Source organism: Nematostella vectensis, chromosome 1 (assembly GCF_932526225.1).
Source record: "Nematostella vectensis chromosome 1, jaNemVect1.1, whole genome shotgun sequence".
Lineage (NCBI taxonomy): Eukaryota > Metazoa > Cnidaria > Anthozoa > Actiniaria > Edwardsiidae > Nematostella > Nematostella vectensis.
The window spans coordinates 8,929,438-8,953,540 of record NC_064034.1 but is presented as its reverse complement, the minus strand read 5'-3'; the positions used below and the strand labels follow the sequence as shown (position 1 = coordinate 8,953,540).

The window sequence follows — 24,103 nt, the reverse complement described above, 5'->3', positions numbered from 1 at the left end:
AAAATGGAAAGAAAATGGAGTTCAACACGGAGTTCCGGTATAAAAGGGTTTGCTCCGACCCCTTTCTGGCTTGAAGAAATGGCGGACTTCAGTTGTTGAGTTCAACAGCTGTGTATTTCTTGTGATGTTTTAGCCACGAAAGGTAACCCCAGGCTCACTGCGAGTGGAAAAGGTATATATATGAGTTTGTTTTAGCAAACCCTTTTTTTTGTTTTTGGTTTGGATCGGGTATTCGTACCAAGACGTAGGGGCCTAAAGTGGTGTGGTAGTGAGGTGGGTGTGATCATATGGTATGGTGATGTTGGAGAGTGATGGTGAAGGATGGCTAATAAGGTTAATGTAGAGTGGAGATGGTAGTAATGTAATTACGGTGAAAAGGTGGATAGGTTAGACTAGAAGGTGGTGGAGGGTGGTGAAAAGATAAAGTGGGACTATAGAATAGGTTGTGGTAGTGTGGTGGGTAGGTGAAAAAGAAAAAAAAAAAAAAATAATAATAATAATAATAATAATAATAATAATAATAATAATAATAATAATAATAATAATAATAATAACTTTATTGTAACTTACTTAAACAACTCAATTTACAATTTTAGAATTACTAAATATTTCTTTTATAAATGATTTTTCTTGACTCATTAGAATTTGATTATTTACAAAATTGAGCTATACTATTAAAAATCGTGATTAAAAAAAATACAAAAATACATTTAAAAAATATTTGCTCTCTGTTTCTGAATTTCAAAGTCATTGTCATATATATTTACATGTGCTCGCCTTGGGCTCCTTGAACCACGTAGACACAGAAGGGCAGATCTTAAAATGGCGAACGAAACTTTTGCACGGATCCAGGACATGGTTGTTGAGTATAATTCTCCCTTCTTCTCGGCAATGAGCTCCGCTAGCCTGGAGTGAAACTGTTGGCATTCGCTTGCCATTCCCCCTGTCGAGCCAAACACTAATGGTGTGAAAGTGGCCTGCTCTACTTCTAACACTCTAGTAGCGTACTGACGCTTCTTTTCTGTTTCATGTTGCCTAAATATCTGGTCAATGTTCATGTCTCTATAGGATTCAGCATTAGCATGGCAAACTCGTACATCAAAAAATGTCTGCCTCTGCCTCTCCCAGAAACCTCTTGCTACAATGTCCAGTCGTGCGTCTCGAGCGGTATTAGCTCCCATGTTAAGCTCTTCTCCTGTGATGTCCTGTAGAACAGGCTCTGTTTGCACATCTTTACACACCAGACTCAGCAATTCCGCCTCCAAATCCCTCAGCTCGTTGTGGCGTTGGATTACAAACCCGCCTCTCTTGCAAATCATTGCGTGATCTGCGTCGAATGTGTCCCCGCAAACGCAGATAGATGGTGTCTCGGGGATCTCCCAGTCGTATCTCAACCTAGAGCGTCTCTGAATTCTCGTTTGTTGAGATCAAAGCTCATCTCTCTTAATGGCAGAACGGTAAGCCAACTTGAAGCCCCTTTCTGAGTAGCAAGGTCCACTGCTCTTAGCATATTAACAGGTGAAGAGCTTTTCACCTCCGCGCATCTAGACTTCAGGTACTCGTTCTTCTCTCTGCGCGCCTCTTGCTGTGCTTCTTGTATGGCATCGTCACACGGCAGCACATGCGTTTGCTGTTTTATCTGTTCTGCAAGCGGACCACAGACCTTCGTTGAAGCTGTAAATTCGAGAGAAGCCTCATCAGCGGGATTTGTTATACCCAGGCCTCCAAACCTCACTGGCAAGGCGAGGAGATCACGTTCTGCCTGAGTACACGTGCGCCCTGTTAGAGAGGGTATCAAGGTGTCTGGTATGGCACGTTCTAGAGGCAACAATAGATCCTCTATATCCGGCAGAGTTCTCAAAAAATACGTCCAACGGTGCTTCAAGCCAAACGTATACGCTGCGTAGGAGGCTTGAGGTTGCGAAACTGCAAATTCAGCGAGTTTTGTCACCTGCCCCACCCACTCATCAACTTTGCTATCCACGTACTGTTCAAGATGGGGCCTGGAACCGAGCGCCGCTCCAAGATGCTTGCGACCTTCCGTAGTGATATTGATTCCAGTTCCTTCAAAGATTTTCCTTGCAGATTCCTCTTTCTCGGGCTTAGTTACGAGCCAACACTTCACAGCATTAGGAAAATATCCTAAATCCGGTCCCGAACTTTGAAGGGTATCCCACCACTGCCTGACGTCATCCAGTGACCCACATCCTGTTGCATCATCTGCGAACCAGCATTGGTTGACTTGAGTTGCTGCTTGTAGGCGAGATATGAGTGGTTGTAAGCTGAGGGCATACATGCTCATTGCGAGCGGATCACCTTGAGTTGTGCCCTCAGCTGATACAAGCTCCTTGCCTCCCGCTACAAACTGCCGTGCTGGTAGGCGGTAGGTGTTAATTACAAAAGGGGCCAGCGTTGGGCACAGGACCCGAATATTATGAAGGGCGACAGCTCGATTGACCGAGTTAAATGCGTTTGAAGCATCTATTAACATCACAGCATCTGTCTGTTCATGTTGGAATAGATTATATACTGCATGGACCGCAGCCTCACTCCCCGATTTTTGCCCGGCGCACACCTGAAGCGAGCCACTCGACTCCACTATGTCTTGCTTGAGCACCTTCGTTACGCACTTGCCAATGATTCTTCTCAACACTTCTCCTACACCTATTGGTCGGACCTCACTTTTGCCTTTATCTAGTGGGATAAGGCGACTCGCTAGTATCGGTTCGATAGTCATAGGATCGGTGTACTCTGTGCATAAACGACGGGTAAGCAAGGCGAGTGCGTCGCACAGGTCCGAGCTTGATTTCTTGAATGATTTGCTGGCGAGGATTCTTTGAAAACCGTGCGCGTCTACATTAGATGGTCCTCCAGCGCCCTTAGTTCTCGATGCTGCCTCTCTTATCATTCCCCCTGTGATCTCACTATAGATTGACTCGTGTACATCTTCTGCTGGGCCAAACAACAGGGATCCCAACTTAGCAGGTTGTGCATTAGGATGCTTCTCCTGTAGCTGCCTCATTACGTCGTCCGTCAAGGATAAGACACCTCCGCAAACACTTTCAGTGAGATAACGCAAGGCGGAGTTTATTTGCCCTTCCATAACGAGCTTCGCAAACACTTTTGCTGTGTTCTGGGGAGCATCCTTTTTTCGGTGGAACTGCACAAGACCCCTTTGTATAGTCCTGCCCTCTCGAATAAGCTCCTCAATGTTCCGTTTTTTTTATTATTATTATTATATAATAATAATAATAATAATAATAATAATAATAATAATAATAATAATAATAATAATAATAATAATAATAATAATAATAATAATAATAATAATAATAATAATAATAATAATAATAATAATAATAATAATAATAATAATAATAATAATAATAATAATAATAATAATAATATGGTGTAGTAGGGAGATGGCTAATGGCTGTGTTGGTGGGGGAAAAATTGGTACGGTGTATAGGTAAGAGTGGTGGTGAGGGGGATGTGGAGTAGATAAGGCTTATAATTTAGCGTGATGGGTCTGTGTGTGTTAAAATGGTAGTGGTGCGGAGGTCGATTTAAAATTTGTAAGGTTATGGTGTAAATGTGGGTGATAAACAAGTCCAAATCAAAGCCGAGGCAGATCACAGAATGCAAGTACTGTGGTGACAGCCATGCCGCTGGAAAATGCAAAGCATTTGGGCAGGTCTGCAGTAAATGCAGCAAGAAGAATCACTTTGCTAGAGTTTGCATGTCCACTCGTCAAGATCATATAGCGAGCCAGCCTCAATAGAAGCCAGGCAAGCAGGCTAGAAGAGGTAAACAAAACGTACACCAACTAGAAGAGAGCTCATGCAGTGACGATGATGATGAATTCTCCAGCAATGACAGCCTGTATACCATTCAGTCAAACCAGAAGAAAAGGCAGTATTTTGCACGAGTGTTAGCTGTGACAGGAGATAAGACGGCCAGGCAGTCAATCAAATTTCAGCTTGATACCGGAGCAACATGCAGCACACTATCCCTTAACGACTACAATAAGCTGACCAAGAAGCAGCCCGAGCAGTCCCAAACTGAGCTGCGAGCCTACAATCAGTCAACCATCAAACCTATGGGGCAAGTCAAGCTTCACTGCACAGCAAATGGGATCAGAAGAAAGGTTCACTCCCAGATAATCAAAGAGGCACCAACGTCATTACTCTCAGGCAGAGTCTGCGAAGCACTTAAGCTTCTTGAATTCAATGAAGAATGTGTCCACCAAATAGAGCCAGGTCCAAAAGAACCCCTTACAAAACAGCATGTCTTACATGACTACAAGGATGTCTTCAGTGGACTTGGAAGGCTGACGGGTACATACCACATAGAAACAGATCCAACTGTGAAACCCAAGCAGAACAATCCCAGGCGTGTCCCTATCCCAGTACAGGATGAATTGAAGAAGAAGATTGAGGATTTTGAGGAAATGGGAGTAATCGCTAAAGTAACTACCGCCATGGATAAGCAGCATGGTGGTAGTCCGACAGCCAAACAAGCTACGAGTATGCCTAGACCCATCAGAGTTGAACAAGGCCATAATTAGAAACCATTATCCAACTCCAACTATTGACGAAGTGTCACCCAAACTGAACAATGCCAAGGTATTCTCAGTAGTCGCTGCAAAAGATGGATTTCTGCAAGTTGTCTTGGACGAGCCATCAAGCTACCTCACAACATTCTGGACACCTTATGGCCGTTACAGGTGGTTGCGAATGCCATTCGGGATCAAGTCCGCCCCAGAAGAGTTCCAGCGCAGAATCAATGAATGTATTGAAGGCCTTCCAAACATCGCAGCAGTCCATGATGACATCATCATCTATGGAACGGGTGAAACAGAAGAAGAAGCAATGGCATGTCATGATGCGGCTCTCAAAGACCTACTGGATAGATGCAGAGAACACAACCTGAAGCTCAACCCAAAGAAGCTCAAATTCAAGTTGGACAGGGTGACCTACTTAGGACATGTCCTTAGCGCAGACAGAATCTCTGCTGATCCAGATAAAGTGAAAGCCATCTGTGAGATGCCGCAGCCTGTTGATATTGCAGGCGTCCAGCGCCTCATTGGTGTTGTCACTTACTTGTCCAAATTCCTTCCTCAGCTAAGCACGGTTGCAGAACCTCTCCGACGTCTGACTGACAAGGACGCAGTGTTTGACTGGCTGCCACAGCATCAGGAAGCCTTTGAGAAGATCAAGATGATGATCACCAAAGCACCGGTATTACACTATTATGATATCAACAAAGAGGTAACCATTGAAAGTGACACTTCCAACATAGGCCTGGGGGCAGTCATTTCACAAGAGGGACACCCCATTGCCTATGCCTCTAGAGCTCTCACTCAGACTGAGCGCAACAATGCTCCAATAGAAACTACATTTGTGGGCAGCTTCTTATTACAATTGCGTTTTTTTTCTACATTTGTGGGTGTAAATTCCATTTGTGGGCTCTGCACTATTTGCCATTCTTACGTTGCGCGTAGGATTGAAAAGCGAACAGCATCCTGGGACGATTTTAGGGGAATCCTCGAGAGCCCTGACATAGCGCGAGATTGATGTGATGCAATGAGGGTCTCTTTATCAATACGGCATGCAAAATTCCTTGTTTATTGTATACAAACAGTAATATTTGCAGTCCAGGTTAACTACAATTTCTATTTATAGCTAACAATACACCATTCACTGTTAAGTAGATATAGAAATCTCATACTGTGCTTGCAAATGTAAAACCTTGAACATCATCAGAAACATTCATGTTTCTTTAAATAAATCCTATGGAATTGGAAGAGTTTTTTATGAAAGGATCCTATGTAAAATATAGGAATATTTTTATAATGCATGGAAGGCAATTGTAATAAACAGTTGTCTTTCATAAAATGGTCTAATGGAAAAAAACGATATATAATGAGAGGTGCTGGAATGAGAAGAATTTTTGACAATAAGATAATTGTAGAAGTTTATGCTGTCCTCAAAGCTCAGAGTGGTCTTTCATAACATCTTCTATCTTTTTTATAAAATCTGCCTTTTCTACACATCCATGGCACTGCTCATCAAAGTCATTCAGGATCTTCTTCAGCTGCTTCACCCTTAGTTTCTTCAAGTTCGTATTCTTGAGATCAATCTTTTGTTCTGAAAGAGAATGGCTATCAATGCTCATGTGGTCAGCTTTGTAAATTAGATTGAAGCTCATAAACGCCTGAAGGTGTCATTTATACTGCTTTATATATTTAGGATTTTATATCAAACAAAATTTAAGGTGATGGATTGGAGATAATGCAGAAGCATTATTATTATTACAGTAAATATATTTTTAGTTTTCATGTAGGATTCCAGGCCTTCTTAAGTATACTGTAAGTATATTTATTACACTACAGGCCCATACCCAGAGGGGGTGCACGGGTTGCGTTTGCACCCCCCCCCCCCACAATGGCAGAAAATCGACTTCCAGTCTGCAATAAACATGCTAGTTGTAGATATAACTTTAAAGCACAAGATAAATTGGCATTCTAGATCACTCTGGTATATCATAATGTGTCAAACTTTTTGTGGAAAAATCCACAAAAAGTCCTGTATGGCATTAAAAATCCCTTTTTTATCACATCAGTCAATATTGTTTTAAAAACTTCTGTTAAAACTAATGTTTTAGAACATCACATTTAGAAAAACGACAGTCATTGATTGATATGTCATTCGGGGTGGTTACCCTGTGTACCAAGAGCCTCCAGACTTCTCTCGTCCAGCGACGCTCAGCCAAAATGCAGCAACTGGCTGAGCGTCACTGGATGAGAGAAGTCTGGGGGCTCTGGTACCCAGGGTAGGGGGTGGTCAGATTTTTATCAGAAAACTCAACCCCTTCCAGGCCCCCCCCCCCCCCCTCTCCCCCGGAAAAAAAGAAAAATCCTGGGTATGGTCTGCACTAGTTAGGTCAATTTGTATAGACAAAAATGTTTGGCTATTTGGGGGCTTATGGCCTATTTGTAGGTCAACCAATCAGAATGCAGCATTAATGATAGACCACTAGTGTAACTTAGACTAACTGTGACTTAAAGAGAAACAAAAGTAAAAAAGATTGTGAATTTTCACTTACCATACTGTAGATGACAGATCTGGTTATCTTTCTTGTTCAGGTCTTGGCAGATTTTTTCTATAGGTTTAGAGTAACTCATAGGCTTTGTAACAGATTGCAACATACCAGTAGCTGCATCCTCAGTACCACCTATATAATAGCACTGCGAAAAAAGAAGAGTGAGATCCTTCAGCAAAATAATCAGCATTTAAATAGCAGTAACCCAGTGAGATTTTGACTAGCAAGGTTAAAGGCTTTGGATTTTTTACAGACACGCTTATTTGAAGCTCTTGACCAATCAGCGTGCAAGATACACTGGCGTTATTTTATAAATGTTGATACAAAGTCATTTCAATTGAAATTCAGTGTAATTAACTTTGTTCTGCAATGAGCTCGATAAAAAGATATAATTATCATCATCATTGTTGTTGTTATTGTTATTGTTGTTATTTATATATGAATAAATATATAATATGAGTTATACATATCTCCCTAGCTCTTTTGATTAAATTAAAAGGAAGAAACACTTACAAATCTGTTGTCTTTTGTCTTAGCCTTTTTACAAGCCTTCTTCAGTTTAGCTTCTATTTTATCAACATTTCCCTCTTCACTGGAATCTAATGAATTCTTCACTTTTGTAAGAAATTTGACACAAACTGGAAATGAAACGAAATATGAGTCGAAGCATCCATGTGATGTCATGAACACAATTGCACTGTTGTGTCACACAGTGCATAGGGGGGAACAGAAAAACTTCCCCAGCTGAGTACACTGTACCACTAATCAATAAGAATCTCCTTAGCTTTGAGTAATAACATTGCGAGGCTGAAACACTTTTTTTACAATCGATGCATCAAGTTTATACCCCTTTGTAAATACTGCAGCTACGTATCAATTCAGGAAAAAAAAAAATTTCTGCCATGTGAATGAAAATAGTAGAGTTAATTGATAACGTACTCTACAAAGGCAAATCATAGAATTGATAGAAACGAAAGCAACGGCTTGTCAAAAATTACTTAAAGCTGATGCAATAAAAAGATGAGAAGATGGGAGAAAGTGTTTCTATTCAACAAAACATCTTCGATTCATGAATCACATCAGAAGAAGCTGTGACATCTCTATGTACCTTCGCATTCTTCTTCTTTTAGCGCCGCCTCAGCCGTCCAAAACACTACACATACGAGAACTTGTAGTGCTGCTAAAACCTGAAGCTTCATGATTTTAGACTGTTTTTCTTTAGTTCAACATACAATAAGAATTCGTGCGTAAATGTTTCGTAGGAAGTGGAAAGCCGGTGAAGTTTTTCACATTACCAATGCGGCCTTCATATTTGGCGGCCTCTGATTGGAAGATTAAGCCTAGAGGCGTCTGCGTGAAACGAGCAGCGGCAAAGTATTTCAGTACCAGACTCCTTCGAGGTATTATCACAGGGACCCCGTAATAAAAAAGCAACCAAAATTTTTTATGGATTTTTTATTTTTAAATTAAATTTTAATTAATTAATTAATTAATTAAATTTTAGTGCTTTTAAATATAGTACCCAATGAATTATTAGGAAGAAAATTACACAAATGACCAATAGCAATAATAGAGGTTGTTGTATTGATGAACCAATTTGACACTGCATTTTAGAACGCATCAGACTAATAAAGTAATATTTTGCTTCTATTTGAGCCTGTGCATGTTCTTAGCATGTTCTTAAAATTCGGTGAAACTAAGCCTGGACGTTCTTATAAAAATAACAAAGCTACGGAAACCAGGTGTTACCATGGTAACATTGCCATGAGGCCTTGACTCGATGTTTGTGAACACTCGACGTAGAAATGACTTCGGTGTTTACTTTCTTTCTGTTTCTTGAAAATTAGCTATAAAATGTAACTATAACGACTTTAAAATGTCCGTGCCGGCTGTTTTTACTCCAGCCACAGAGGAATCGAGGAAAACCACGCACAAACTATCAAAAAAGTAAGTGATCGTTCGAATATTCTAATGGCACGCAGTGTTACTGATTTGTTGTCCTGCTGATATTGTTGTCTGTTGCTTGTGGAATTTTTGCTGCCGCTGAAGCAATATTGAAAAGACATAACTCCGTGATTTTTATCAAGCTCAATGCAGATTCGTATTGTGAAGAAAGAGCCTCTTTCTTCTCCATTAATTAGAAGATCGTGAAAAAGGTCGAGATTTTGTCCTCATCGTAATTTGCTTTGGCCAAAAACCGACTCAGTTTAAGTTTTAAACATCTTGAACACAGCCTTAGTTCTAATTATTCAGGTTTGTTACTCAGCAACCCTAAATGCCGTTAGTGACAAGCATTTCTTTTTTTGTAAACCAAGATTACTAAGTGCGAATTCAACTACCACTCACTCCAAGAAGATCTCAAAAGCGGCATCTTTGAAAAAGAAGCAAGAAGAAGAAAGGGCAGCCAAAGAAAGACAGGAGGTTTGCACAATTTTACCACCATTTCTAAGTATAAATATTTAAAATCAAGATATTATATGCATTATATATATTATTTTCATTATCAGCTAAGTCATCTTTCTGTGAACAGCCCCTGGAGATCAGGGGCGGTAAAGGTTATTTTCGTGATCCGTTTATCGTGAATCGTGAAAATGACAGGCATTTATTGTACCCCTCCCCTCTTGTTTCCTGTTTGTTTTATCTGTCCTCCAGGGCTGACTCATAATTTCATCTCTCTCGACAGAAACTTTTAAAGCTCTATGAGTTGTGGCATCAGGTAAAACATGAGGAGAGAGAAGATCGGCACGGGTATCTAAAAGACAAAGTGACACTACAGCATGCCCTTATCCAGCAACAAGATGAGTTGTATAAAGTCAAGCAGTCCAGATTACACAAGCAGCAACAACAGGTTTGTTTTAACAGAACTAGCAGATGCTGCGTCTAGGCCTTTCCAGATTGTGCTCGGCTTATTTTTAGCGTAATTTGGGTTCGGGGGCACTATTTTGATCAGAGAGCACTTTTTGGGTAAACAAGTCAACTTTTAGCTTTTTTAACCCAAGTTACTAGGTAAAATAAAAAATAAGCATAAGCATTATGGGGGGGAGGGGGGGTTGACATATATTTTTCTCATCCTTTATGGGAGATGAAATATTTCCCTGAATGTTTTTTAATTTGTAGAAAAATCTGTTGATATTTTTGGTTGGTTCATTATCTTATCCTATTTTAGAAAGAAGACTTTTCTGTAAACATAAAGTAGAAGAATGTTGTTGGAAGTTATATATATATTCAACTTTTGACATTGCTACATAGGAAAGTATTTTTAACAGTTAAAAATGTTTTCTGGTATTTTGAGGGGTAAACAGAATTAAGGGTTACATATTTTTGGGGTTGGTAAGTTTAAGTTTCTACCTTAGTTATTTTTTTGAGGATGAAATCTTGGTCTCTGCCAAAAGTATCTGAAAAATAAAACTTAATGTTAATTGTTGATACTTCTTTTAGCTCCAAGCTTCCTAAAGGTACCTCGCTTTGAAGGAGCCCCCCCCTCCTAACACCCCATCCCTCAGCCACAAATTATTTAATAAACACCATTTTTATACATTGAAAGAAACATTGTGAGCTTTCTATTAAGGATAAGAGTAGCTCTTGGGTATATTTGAAAAAAAAAAAGACATGGATTGTTATTTATAGATCTAAGTCTGAAACTACATATGAATGCACCCTGCTTTGAAAGCCTCCCCTTTGCACCTCCAAAAAGTAGCCAAAACATGCAATTGCAGTGTCTTTCTTTTTTTCTGTGACCATTTACAGTCATAGAAAATGGGAAGGAGAATTATTTGAGCCAAAACATTACTTCCTGCAGCTTTCACTACAGTTTTTTTTAGTTACAATTTTAATTTCAAAGTAAATTATTCTAGATGACTTGAAGGCCCTCTGGTGTTTACAATGATCAATTATGCATCATGCAGGCTTTATTTTATTAATAAATTTTCCTATTTCTCAAGAAATGGTAATAAAAGTGTTTGCCAGATTTGACATCTTGAAAATCAGAGCAAAAAATACTGATAATACTTTGTGCTGTTTTAGTGTTAAAAAACTTCATATAAAGTATTCTCTACAGTAACATTTAATAGGAATTATAAATATAGAATTTATGTTAATCTTTATATTAGTAACCTGCTTGGCATATATCCTAGCAACCTGAAACAAAACTTTCCTTTTAATGTGTTTGAAAGACTTCACCTCTCACTTTCGTTTCATAGATAAAGAAGACCCAATTGCTTGCCAGACAAGAAAGAAATAAACGCTACTCCAAGTTTGTTCATGATGTACTAGGTAGGTTTTGATGTGACTTTAGGATAATATGTTAGTTTAGACCTATTTGTGTGTTGACATTAATGTAAATAAGGTGCAATCTCTTCTTATCTTTTTAAATATTTCCATTTTTGGGGCAACAAGTCTATCATTTTAATTTGGATGAATGAAATTTTTGAGAAATATAAAAAAAGAGTAAAATAAGAAAACTGAAAAATTGGTAACTCGTTAGTTAACTCAGTTGTATTAAATCTATGGCACCTTTTTTTTTTTTTTTTTTGGAAGACAAGATAACTCACCGTCACAGAAGCAGTGGAGGACATTTGGGGTCCGGGGAAAATTTGAGATTTGGAGGCCTTTAATACCTGATTACACGCTCTCCAAATTTCTTTAATCAGAAATATCCGTGTATAATATTATTGAAGACAGTTTTAGAAAGCCAAGTAGGTTGTGGAGATACATAGGTCAACCGAATCTTATAGGACAAATTTTTTTAAACCGTTTTAACAACTATCTGACTATATATGTATCCTACTACGGTGAAAAGAAGAGAAAATTTAAAAAAAAGTTTTCTGGTTTAGGATTATGCCTCATTTTAACACACACTTTCCTTTTGTTATTTTCCCAGCTGAAGAAAAGTTGAAGTCAAGGTCTCTCAAGTCGCACACACGTGTTATCAGCAGTCACCAGCCCATCAGAATGCCACGGCTATCCATATCCGAGACTCCTACGAGATCTCGGGAGACTCGGGCGAGCGTTAGCCGCACAAGCGCCGATGGCACTGTTGGCGAGAGCATCTTATTGGCGGATAACTTTAACGATCTTATAAACGAGTCAGTGGAGGTTCAACTTCAAGCTTTGTTAGGGCCAGAAGCCGAGGCTTTCCTCAAGCCGACTTTTCGTGAAGGGGCTAAAAAGTGTTTGGATCCGCTTGTACATAAACACCGTAAGTAATCTGTAAATATAAAAAACGATGGCCCATTTTCTAGCGCCCTTTCTGAACAAGAAAACTGTAGGGGGGGATGACACTGAAGTGAAATTTGATATGCCTAATGTCACCTTTGAAAGGCTCCGCGGGAGCGACAGTATAGAAGGATTTATCTTATCATCAACAAAAACCAAGTTATGAATACTTCCAAGAAAACAAAAAAAAAAAAACAGACAAACGTAGCTTACCTGCAGGATAGTTGTGATTCTCTAAGTTTAATGCTTTGCGCTAGGTATTCAGGTCCCACTCTTTTGAGTTTTGACTCACTCACTAAGCCGCTTAATCAGCCAGTACCGTCGTTCAAACAGTAACCTGGTGGCCTGTTAACAAGCCGCGAAAAATGCATTACGAATCTCGCAGTGCGGAGCATCATCAAAAAGAATGAATTGTTACCCTCTCAGTCTCGTTGAGCGAAAAAACTTTTTTTTTTAGGTGGAATGGGTGCGCACGACTTATGGGGGTTGCTGCGAGGGAAGTCACAAAAGAAACTCGAGAAACAAGAGGATTCAATACCAACTGAATTAAAGGTAAATGAAACAAAATAAACTGGTTATCATGCCAATTCTGTTTTAAACGTTCGTTCGCCGATGAATAGTTGAAGTGCTCTTGCACCCTATCGGGACTGGCGAGATCGTAGGAGCTGTAGAACCCATAGAAAGTGGCTACCAACAGGTCAGTGTTCAAATGTACGCACGGACTCTTTTTTTACACAACCCAGGCATTTCTGGCTCTTTGTGTTTACTTGATTTTGGAGATCAATGTGGTTTTTCATATTATATATCGTTGTATTTTCTCATATATATTTAATGTTCTTATCTTTCGTCCTAGAACGCTTATCGCTCGTTCTTGAGAGAGTGCGTGCACGCAAATATCCCCGTATTTGAGAGAAGTTTCATAGACAAAAACAAAGAAAGGGTGAGTCCTTGATACAAGAGCATGATTCCAAATCAAGAATTTCACAACCTTGTGTATGTCGATATTGATAAAAAAATATCAGAGCTGTCGAAATATTGGGGGGAGGGCACGTGACCCTAGTGCCCAATCCCCTGCGAAGGCCCTGATTATATATTATTATTACTTTCTAATCTTTGTTAGATCCCAGAGGACCAGCTGAGCGAAAGCCATCTCATCAAAGACATCCACTTCGCGCTCCATCGCCTTGACCTCATGTATCGCGTGGCGCATATGAACAAGGATAAAACGCGCCTGCTGTTCAAGAATATGGAGTCAGCGGATGCAAACGAGGGCACTGTTCGCCCTCCCCGATACAACCCTAATCAGATACAGCCGCGAAAGGTACTTAGTCTTGTGTCATTTCCCGTTTAAAAAAGAAGTTACTAGCCTTTAGTCTATGACATCGTGACTTGCGGATTGACTATTCTCCGAAAGGTTTCAGCTTGTTCATTACTACCCTTCGGTAGCCGCACGCTAAGGCGCAAAAAACAACAGAACACCATATGTGTGTGACTCGTGCTGGGTGCCTGCGAACTGGTACCACTTCACGTTTTATTAGAAATCAAACGTGGTATATAAATACAATGCAGGAAATATTCTTAACTTAAAAATTATAATACCTAACATATTACTTGCAGTAAGTGCACTTACACAATTACTTAAGTGCAAGTGCAATTACACAATTCAAAAATATCAATAATCTTATGAAAATACAACTTAAAATTCACACGTCCGATACGAAAACCTGGATAAAACCCTATAGGCAAAAAACCCGGGAACGTATTCCTCAATCGAATGCGTTGATTATATAGCCTCGAGAATTAAGGCCTTAATCTAATATACCATGAAGTTTGGTTACACAGTGGTACTAGCGTCCAACATGCGAGAGGAAATAATTATCATATCTCTATCGAATATATAGGATATGTAGTGCTAAAGTAGTTACGTAATCTTACAAAATAAAAAATAGTTGTTATATTTACACAAAAGATCACGTAATGTGATAACCCATACTCAGGACCGTAATGAAAACGCTTTCCAACTGCAAGTTGTTACGTTGGAAAGCATTTATTCTTAGCTGAATTTAAGCCTACACTACAGCATACACTCAGGGCCGTAGCAGGGGGCCCCTCCCCCCCCATATTTAAAAAAAATTATAAGGAGATGACCAGAAGGGGCGTGGCTGTTCCCCCCTTATTGTATTCTTAATGTGTCTGTATCGTGTCCCCCCCTCCCCCAATAATTCGAGGTCTGCTACAGCTATTCTCTACAACCGGGTAAAGAGTCCCGGTTGATATGAATGCTATTAAAACTACTGAATAACCTCATATAGACAATTGTTTGGCTTCAATGTAAATGTAATACACATTCCTTGTAAATGTATGGTAGTGATTTCTTTTATCTCTAGGCTCTTCCTGCTGTCTTGTCGTTGTCCGATTTCGAAACGTGGCCCCCGTTCCTTCCAAACGTAGAGGAAGAAGAGTGTTTTGTGGAACAACCATATGTCCTCGATGGCGAAAAGATCACTTTCCTCACGGAAGAAATGGCGACGTGCAAAGGCGGGTTCAGTGCCAGACACCACGCTCCCGGAATAGCATCCAAACAACCCGCGCCAAAAACAGAAACAACCACACTCGCGAAGAGTATCGGGAACAATATACGGGGAACTGTGTCGGCTCCTGTAACCGCGCGCGAGGACGGAAAATCTAAGAAAATGGCTGGAAAATCGTGGCAACCGCTCAGCTTGAACGCACTATTAGATTATAAGCCTCCTGTTCGTCTCCTTGGATCTGGGGAATTTCGCGCCGGTCAGCAACCCAGAAAATGGAAGATCGACTAGTGTGGATGTCTCATCCAGGCTATTGTATATAGTTAGTTGTTTTTTCAAAATGTCATTGAGCTAGTATACTGTACTAGGGGGCGGAGAGCGGCTTTTTTGCGGTCGAGCGGGGTATACCCCCTGAGGTCTTGCGCCCATTCCTTTTGTTTCATCGTATATGTAAATAGTCATATCAACATTAAAATTGTTATTTACTATCTCCGTAGAATTTTTTTTTCCTATTTTGTTAGTAGTTTTCGGATAAACTATAGACTGCTTCCAGTCCCTCCTTTGGCGAACTTAAGTAAAAATAAGAGAAAAATACGTCCGTGTTACCCGCGCAGTCCCAGGTCACCACAGGCGCCATTGGATTTTCACGCCACATCCCCAGACCTAGGACCGCGCGGGCATAACGGACCTGTTTTTCTTTAAGTTCGCTAAAGGAGGGTCTAGATGAACTGAGATACAGTGATATTTCATTGGATGGGGCAGTACTCAAAGAAAGAACAACATGGGAGAAAGAGGCTATATACAACTTATTTTTAATTTCCAAACACCATACTTGTTTCAGGGTGCCAGCTTGCTAAAATCCTTCGTTCTCAATCCCACCGGGTGATGAAAACAATAGCAAACCACTTCTCGCCCCAATACCACCCTCCCAAAGTGGCTCTGAGGTCGATATTTTTATTAGAAGAAGCGGAGCACCTTTTATGTATCACCTTTTTGGGTTGCCTGTGCTCGGTTAGCGGCAGCTTGTAGTATCACGTGATCCAAGTTTTCATTTGAAAAAATGGCGGCCGGTTCGAGAGTAAACACAGGACCGAGTCCACATTCGCGGCTTCGATCAGTGAATAATGCGCTCCTAAGAAGCTTACAGGAAAATCAGGAGAAGGTTAGATCAATACTTAACGATATGAGCTACAAGCCGAAAGACTATACCCGTAGCTTCAGTGCAGATTCCAGTTTTACAGTCCGCGGTTTAGATCGTACCCCCGTAGCCGTGAGAAAAATTGATTCGATGGCAGCTTATAGTAAAACAAGTAGTTCGACGCCTAAAAGCTTTAAAGACGCTCTTCGTGAGACCGGCAATGATAGAAGAAACAGAAAAGATCTAGGATTGGACAAGACGCCGTCTGCCTCCATCTTGCTGACCCCTGCTAACCGCGCTAAAAAGGTATTTAGTAAGTAACGCAATTTAAAATTAATTCAAAGGACTATGTTCTTTGATTATTGCTTCTTTAAAGCTTTGTTTTGGTTTCCGATACTATCTTGGCGGTGGTGTATCATGTTATGTTTCCTGTTTTTTTTTGTTATTGTTGTTGCTAGATTTTTGAGATTCTACCAAATGCAAATTCAATCTCAAATCCAAACTTGTTAATTAGTAAAAGTCGGTTACAAGAGTAAACAAACGCGAACACAGCAAGTTTTCCTGCCCTTTATGCAAACCATTTGATAAATGACAGGGAATATTTTTCTCCTGTTTGAATCTCTCCGGATTTTCCCTGAGCATTATTGCCAAGATTTGCTTGAGTCTCTCACATATCAAACAGTTTGTCCCTCAGCTAAAACCATCATGAAGTAATTGTTGCAGTTTTTACAGCCTTTTAGTGATGTGAAGTAACATTTGGCATAGTAAAACTAGTTTTAAAAAGTTTCAAAAAATATATATATTTTAAATGTCAGCCACACACAATATATTTGAAATAGTCAAATGGACACAAGTTTGAATATATTCAACATATTTTGGCTGTTTTTATTTTTAATAGATTTATTTGCCCCTTGTTTATTAAAAAGATTTCCTTATCCCTCTAGACCCCCAAGAAAGGCCTTCGTGTCAGCTTTCAGACGTCATTTGATAAAGAGCGAGACAACATTGATGATGACCTGAACAGACGGTCACTGCTCGGCTATGATTGGATTGCTGGTATACTTGATAATGAGTCATACCTTGCAGAGAAGCATGATGATTTTTTTGACGACTTGAAAGAATTCAGGCGTGTAAACAAACAAGACTGCTTCAGCCAAGCTCTGCCTGAGTAAGATGTCTAACTCTTATCGTCATATCACCCATAATAATATTTTTACTGTTGTGAGGTGTGTTTAAGTGGAGAGAGGGGTAGTTCTTATTTCTATTTATACACTGCAGCAGCCCGATTTATCAATCATTCACTCCCTGAGTGGGTTGGACAAGAGAGTAATGGAGGATTCTTTTTTTAGATGGGCTGTATGATTTTTATATTTTATTTATCGCTAAGAATATGAAGTGTCTGTCAGGTTGTAGGTGTAAGGATGAGGGGCTGTAAGAACTGTACAATGATTTTGTTATCCCAATTAATCTAGAAACATAGTTATTAGTAGGGTCTGGAAACCTTTATTTTCAGTTCTTTGCTGACACCATATCGAACCACTCCAAGGAAAATTAATGAAGAATTTGAAGAGGAAAAAGAAGTGTACACTTGTAAGTAGCATATGCTTATCAAGTGTATGTAGCTAGCCGTCGGTAAAAGGAGCACACATTCAGTAGCATATGTTTATCAAGTGTATGTAGCTAGCCGCAGGTAAAAGGGGCACACATTCTCTACTGCTACCAACAATTTGCATATTGCTCGACAGGAAATTCTGGTTATACCCCAAAGAGATGGCATTCAATGATAAGATAATGGGTGCACTGAATAATATTTTTATTTCTTTATAAGAATTCTTCTTTTCTTTTGGATTTTGGCTTGACTTAGCATAGGAAGGCTGTGAGCCATAAAGGCACTGAGAGACTTGAGGCACTAATCAATCCATACCCCATTAGACTAGTAGAGCGGGGTTGGGTGTGACCATCTTTAGGGGTGGGGTATTAGTTAAGGCTCTTCCCTTGGACTAGAAAAGGGGCCTAGGTATGACCAGCCTTGGCGCAGGAGGGTAAGGAAGAAAAATGGTGTTCCCTCAAAATACAAGTCTCTTGCAAAATGCACAGAATGAGATATTATTTCTTTGCTTTATCTCCAACATTTTGGCACCCAAAACAAGATCCTTTTAATTTAGTCAATGAAATCTGTTCTAGGTGCAAACACATATCGACTGAATGAGCGACTGTTTGCAGAACGTGTGCATGAGCCTGACGTGGCTTGCAGTGTCTGCAAGTCACAACCAAAGCCGGAGTATGAGAGTGAAGGCAGCTATGTCAGGTTGGTCACTGTCCTGTCTTCAAGATGGAGGAAAGGGGACTTTTAAAATAGATGGAGGGACTTGTTCGAATCTTGGGAGTTTAATAGAGCCTTTGTGGTGTGTACACTCACTCAATGACTTTTGTAATCCTAGCAAAGTACCAAGTGTGAAAAAACATTCATTTCCTTTGGCTCATTTTGCGAAGCGAATGTAATATTTTGGATTGAATTTGGTGAATAAAGTATTTTTTTCACATTCTGTCTGAAAAAAAAATTACAAAGATGTGGTTGGCAACAGCTCTTTAAGTATAGCCTTCCATTAAGCTTACAATGTGTATCCTTCTGTACACATCTCTGTGCATTTCCTGTATACTGTTTCTCTTTTTAGTTATTATATTGAGTTTCCTCTTATTGGTTTTAGAGTGAGCGTTCCTCGTTCAACCTTGCAGTCGCCATACAAGATCAAGCCCCACAGGCGTGTCAGCTTTGACCCAACGGACACAATAGGGCTATCCTCACACTGTCTTGCTGGATGGGAAAGCTCAAAGCCGGCAGTAGTTCCACCTCAGTCATCGCTAGACTTAAAGGCATCACTGCACCATTCCAGAGCAACCCTGGTAAGACTTTAAACCCTTGCTTTAGGAGGTTACACCCCAACAGCTGAAATCAATGCTATATAGTACTTTAGATTATAGACAAGGTTCTTAGGGAACTCTGAGTTTTGAATTTTGAAAATTATAATGTAAATTTATTGAAATTTTATCATAATATCTGTCATTTTTCTAAGTACAGGCAAGAAAAAAATGACTATGCTAAAGATAATTATTGAGCTGTGGTAGAGTATCAAAAAGTCTCTAGTTTTTAAAGCCTTATGCAAAAAGTATCATGTCCAGCTTATAGGAACTAGTGTTGTGCTGGTGGCATGTGCAACAGACCCCAGATCATCACTTTTTTAACACAAATTTAAAGCCATTGATTAATTGATGTTTTATTTTAGTGTATTTTTGCATTCACATTTATTCACAGTTTAATTATTTATTTTTTCACAACAGGATGCTTCAAGAATTGGAAGATTTTCTCCCCCATCTCAGCACAGTACACAAGAGTTGTTAGAACACAGCGCTTTGATGCGCTATGGATTACAAGTGCTGGACAAAGAGAGAGGCCCTTCTACACGCCCTCACACCACACCCTATCCAGCATACTAGACTGGATGCTATAGTGTAGAGTGGCAAAACCTTGTTCATGTATGCTTAGCTATGGTAGTAAGAGCATAGCTAGAGAGTGGTAAACAGAAAAAGGAAAAAAGCATAGGATACCACCTACTGTTTCACTAAATAAGCTAAATCACTTTTATAGATCCACTTCAAAGACAATGACAATGAAATATTTATTGTTTTTATAGCACCACATTTTTTATTGATTGTATATTTAAGCTAAAAAGTAATTAGATTGTGTAAATTCGAAAATCAAACAAAGTGTTTATTGAAATATTTAAAGGAGGACTTTTTATTGAAAAATAATTGGTTTGTAAAAAAATGATCGATCCTCCTTTCCTTCTATTGGCATGACTGAAAAATGTAAAATTATGAATCTGATTATAATAAATCCTGGATTTTTTTATTATTTTTATTTGCATGTTTATCATGGTTAGGGTTTCTGGTATTTTCTTGGGAAAGGATGGAATCCCCTGGACTTTCCATCCCACAAACCTGCAGATAACAGAAGACATGGCCAGCCTCTGGAGAAAAAAAGTAGTTTTCATGCTCCTTGGTTTGCCCACAGAGGCAAGGAGTGACAAGATGACTGGGCCTATCATCACAAAATCCAACCATAGAAGAGGAACTGCACTTTTCTTTACGAAAGGTGATTGTAAGAGTCACCCAGGTTTAATGCTGAATCACCCAGATTTGGGCAAGATTTAACTTAATGTCAAACCACTCAATTTATTTATTCTAGGAGTCGGAGGTTGTTTGATGTTGTTTTTTATGTTAAAGCACAATTTGTGTGATTCCTATTATTCTGCTGCAAATTGGCATGCTTTGCCGATTCTTTTAACAAAACATGACATGATCCCACATCAAAATGAGCTTCATTCACTTTAAACAATTATGTTTACCAAAAAGGTACACCACTATTTTTGAGAATTATTACAGAGATTTTGAGAGTTATTTACATAACTTTATTTCGTACTGCAAATAAACTTTTTCACATTCGAATGGTAATGTTTGTTTAAAATGTGTGCGTTTATCAAAATATATGCGCCCTAACCAAACGTCCAGCTCCCTAGTTTCTAGTGTCAATATGAAAAGGTCATTTATTCTCCCATAGTTCTATAACGAAATCAGGCATGTTCACAGTGGGGATGGGGGGGGGGGGGGGGGTGCAGGGAAATGCGAATGTAAATTGTGTGCTTTTTCTTCCGAAATAACCGCAAGTTCAAAGGGAATACGCACACAAACTGTGTGCGCTTCTCAAAGTGAGTGCACAGAAAACAATTAAATTTACCTAAAAACATTTTCCAGTCCGCACCACATTTTTAAAGAAAAAAATAAACAGTGCGATCATTTAGGTCATATGATTTTCGTAGTTTTCTTTTCGACGTTTGTCGTTCTGATGCAATGGAAAAAAAACTGTAAATGTGCGTTTAAAATGTGTGCGTTTGTCAAAACGTGTGCGCAGACCAAATTGTGTTCGTTTTAATGTCAAGCTATATTTTAATGTCAATATTTCAAAGGAAAACAATATTCTTTTATTTAGCATGACTTCTATTTTATATTTAGTTAAATTGTTTGCTTTAAATACCGAAATGAGCTTTCACAAGTTCAAAGGGAAATTGAGTGTAAAGTGTGTGCGCTTCTCAAACAGTGTGCGTAGGTACAGACACAATTTTATTGGTTCACAATTTTATTTACCCGTAAATTATATTCCAGTCCGCACCACTATTTTAAAGTAAAAAAAAAAAAAACAGTGCGATCATTAAAGTTGGTTTCTTTTTTACTTAGTCGTTCCTATGTACTGAAATAGAATTTCAAACATTTACGTGTAAATGTGCGTTTAAAATGTGTGCGTTTGTCAAAAAAAAAACTGCGCAGGTACCAAAAATATGTATGTTTAATGTCAAACTATATTTTAGTGTCAATATTACAAAGGACAGCAATAATCATTTATTCACCATGACTTCTTTTAGCCTTTTAGTTACTTTGTGTGCTATCAATACCGAATTGAGATTTCGCAAGCTCAAAGAGATTTCACATATAAAGTGTGTGCGCTTCTCAAAAAGTGTGCGCAGGGAACAATTTTATTTACCTAAAAATATTCCAGCCCGCACCACTATTTTAAAGACAAGAAACAGCACTGAAATAAACTTTCACACATTGACATGGAAATGTGTGGTTCAAAATGTGTGCGTATGGAAATAAAATGTGCGCAACTACCAAAATTATGTTCGTTAAAGTCAAGCACTAGAGCACTTTTGAAAAAGAATCTGTCCCGAGGGGGTGGGGGAATTGACAGATTTTGACTGTAAGACTTGTCCCCACAATGGGGGCTTGGGGACAAATGAATAACATCACAAATGTACTTTGCAAAAGTCATGTCAGTTTCTAGTTTGAGACTCTTTCTCTTCTGTAGCAAGCAATTCCATGTATCAGCGTGTGGTAAGCTGCATGGCGAAATGTTCAAAAACGAATATGAATGATAACTAAAGTCAGATAAATATAAATTACTTTTTGGTAACTTTTATCTTCACAGCTATTAGGAGAAATGTTCTTGCTGGAGTGTACTGGCTTTGAAAGATCAAGGCTTATTTCAGATGACTTGTTGTCGGGTAGTTGCCTATATTTTGCATCCCGAGGGGTAGGGGCTTTTGACTGCAGTTTTGTCCCACCCTTTTTTTTTACCGGGCCAAAGTCTAATCCCCCATCCTTCCCCAGGACCATGGGGGTGGGGGTTTTAATTGACTAGTGCATAACAAAAATAAGGAAACGATAAAAAAAAAGAAAATCATTCTTCCTATTGCATTTTTAGCTGAAGCGTGTGTGTGTATTTTTACTCCGAAATGGAATTTTGCAAATTAATAGGGAAATTGTGTTAAAAACGTCTGCACTTCTCAAAAAAGCGCATGTTCAACAGATTTTTTTATCAAAACAGTTCCTGTACATACACTATTCAAAGCGTTTTAATAGTAAGATCAAGTAAAGGCCAAATAAAAACATATTGTACTTTAAAAAATAAAGGGAAGATCCAGAAAAAAATACGATGGAAACATCTGAGAAAATGTCCTCCTCCGCGGAGTGTATGGATCGATATGGAATCAATAAAATTACAATGGGGACTTTCAACTTAAATGACTGAGTAAAATGGAGTGTAAGACAAGCGTTAAACAAGAGTTCGAGTAATCGAGGTGCCTTTTAGTCCTATGCATACATGGATAGGTCATCAGGAGTTCGGGTTACAGAGGTGCCTTTTAGTCCTGTAAATACATGATGAGTTATCAGGAGTTTGGGTTACCGAGGTACCTTTTAGTCCTGTAAATACATGAATAAGTTTTCAAGAGTTCGAGTAATCGAGGTGCCTTTTAGTCCTATGCATACATGGATAGGTCATCAGGAGTTCGGGTTACCGAGGTGCCTTTTAGTCCTGTAAATACATGATGAGTTATCAGGAGTTTGGGTTACCGAGATACCTTTTAGTCCTGTAAATACATGAATAAGTTATCAAGAGTTCGAGTAATCGAGGTGCCTTTTAGTCCTGTGCATACATGGATAGGTCATCAGGAGTTTGGGTTACCGAGGTACCTTTTAGTCCTGTAAATACATGATGAGTTATCAGGAGTTTGGGTTACCGAGGTACCTTTTAGTCCTGTAATTACATTAATAAGTTATCAGGAGTTTGGGTTACCGAGGTGCCTTTTAGTCCTGTAAATACATGATAAGTTATCAGGAGTTTGGGTTACCGAGGTGCCTTTTAGTCCTGTATATACATGGATAGGTCATCAGGAGTTTGGGTTACCGAGGTGCCTTTTAGTCCTGTAAATACATGATAAGTTATCAGGAGTTTGGGTTACCGAGGTGCCTCTTAGTCCTGTAAATACATGATAGGTCATCAGGAGTTTGGGTTACCGAGGTGCCTTTTAGTCCTGTAAATACAAGATAGGTCATCAAGAGTTTGGGTTACTGAGGTGCCTTTTAGTCCTGTAAATACATGATTAGTTATCAGGAGTTTGGGTTACCGAGGTGCCTTTTAGTCCTGTGCATACATGGATAGGTCATCAGGAGTTTTGGTTACCGAGGTGCCTTTTAGTCCTGTGCATACATGAATAGGTCATCAGGAGTTTGGGTTACCGAGGTGCCTTTTAGTCCTGTAAATACATGATAAGTTATGAGGAGTTTGGGTTACCGAGGTGCCTTTTAGTCCTGTAAATACATGATAAGTTATCAGGAGTTTGGGTTACCGAGGTGCCTTTTAGTCCTGTATATACATGGATAGGTCATCAGGAGTTTGGGTTACCGTGGTGCCTTTTAGTCCTGTAAATACATGATAAGTTATCAGATCATTTGCCATCTGTCTTCAAATCATTTTTCACAAATATTAACAGGATACATCAATATAATACAAGACTTGCTAGTAGGAAGACTTATTACCTGCCTAAGATACGCACAAACTATGGCAAATTTAACATTCGCTTTCTTGGTGTAAAAATCTGGAACGATATTCAGGATGATTATAAATCTGAATCTCGCTCCAGTTTCAAGACACTAATGATCAGCTCTCTTTTAGATCGTTACAAAAGCTAACTCTATTATTGTTGTAATTTAAAAACTTAAGATT

The 24,103-nt window shown here is 39.2% G+C and overlaps 3 protein-coding genes across 4 annotated transcripts in view; 2 read left to right on the top strand and 1 right to left on the bottom strand.

Annotated features, from left to right (window-relative positions):
* LOC5520440 (mesencephalic astrocyte-derived neurotrophic factor homolog) overlaps positions 1–8,429 on the bottom strand; it is a 47,836-nt gene extending 39,407 nt beyond the window's left edge. Inside the window, exons 1-4 of one of the 2 annotated variants that reach the window (XM_048724014.1) lie at positions 8,213–8,423; positions 7,618–7,742; positions 7,108–7,249; positions 5,614–6,149 (exon numbers count right to left, since the gene is read on the bottom strand). In XM_048724014.1, coding sequence (XP_048579971.1) covers positions 5,989–6,149; positions 7,108–7,249; positions 7,618–7,742; positions 8,213–8,303 — 519 coding nt within the window. In that variant the 5' untranslated portion in view covers positions 8,304–8,423 and the 3' untranslated portion in view covers positions 5,614–5,988. Of the gene's footprint in view, positions 1–5,613; positions 6,150–7,107; positions 7,250–7,617; positions 7,743–8,212 lie in introns of those variants that run through there. The other variant, XM_048724020.1, reaches the window with a different exon arrangement.
* Positions 8,430–8,839: 410 nt separating this feature from the next.
* LOC5520441 (reticulocyte-binding protein homolog 2a) lies at positions 8,840–15,334 on the top strand. Its single transcript, XM_032365438.2, has 9 exons — positions 8,840–9,051; positions 9,420–9,525; positions 9,788–9,952; positions 11,304–11,376; positions 11,984–12,301; positions 12,776–12,870; positions 13,172–13,258; positions 13,439–13,639; positions 14,706–15,334. The coding sequence occupies exons 1-9, from the start codon at positions 8,981–8,983 to the stop codon at positions 15,135–15,137; spliced, it is 1,548 nt and encodes a 515-aa protein (XP_032221329.2). The 5' UTR covers positions 8,840–8,980; the 3' UTR covers positions 15,138–15,334.
* A 533-nt stretch (positions 15,335–15,867) lies between these two features.
* Positions 15,868–19,897, top strand: LOC5520442 (migration and invasion-inhibitory protein). The gene is made up of 6 exons (XM_001640148.3): positions 15,868–16,290; positions 16,929–17,152; positions 17,498–17,574; positions 18,169–18,292; positions 18,693–18,888; positions 19,324–19,897. The coding sequence occupies exons 1-6, from the start codon at positions 15,907–15,909 to the stop codon at positions 19,477–19,479; spliced, it is 1,161 nt and encodes a 386-aa protein (XP_001640198.2). The 5' UTR covers positions 15,868–15,906; the 3' UTR covers positions 19,480–19,897.
* The last annotated feature ends 4,206 nt before the right edge of the window (positions 19,898–24,103 follow it).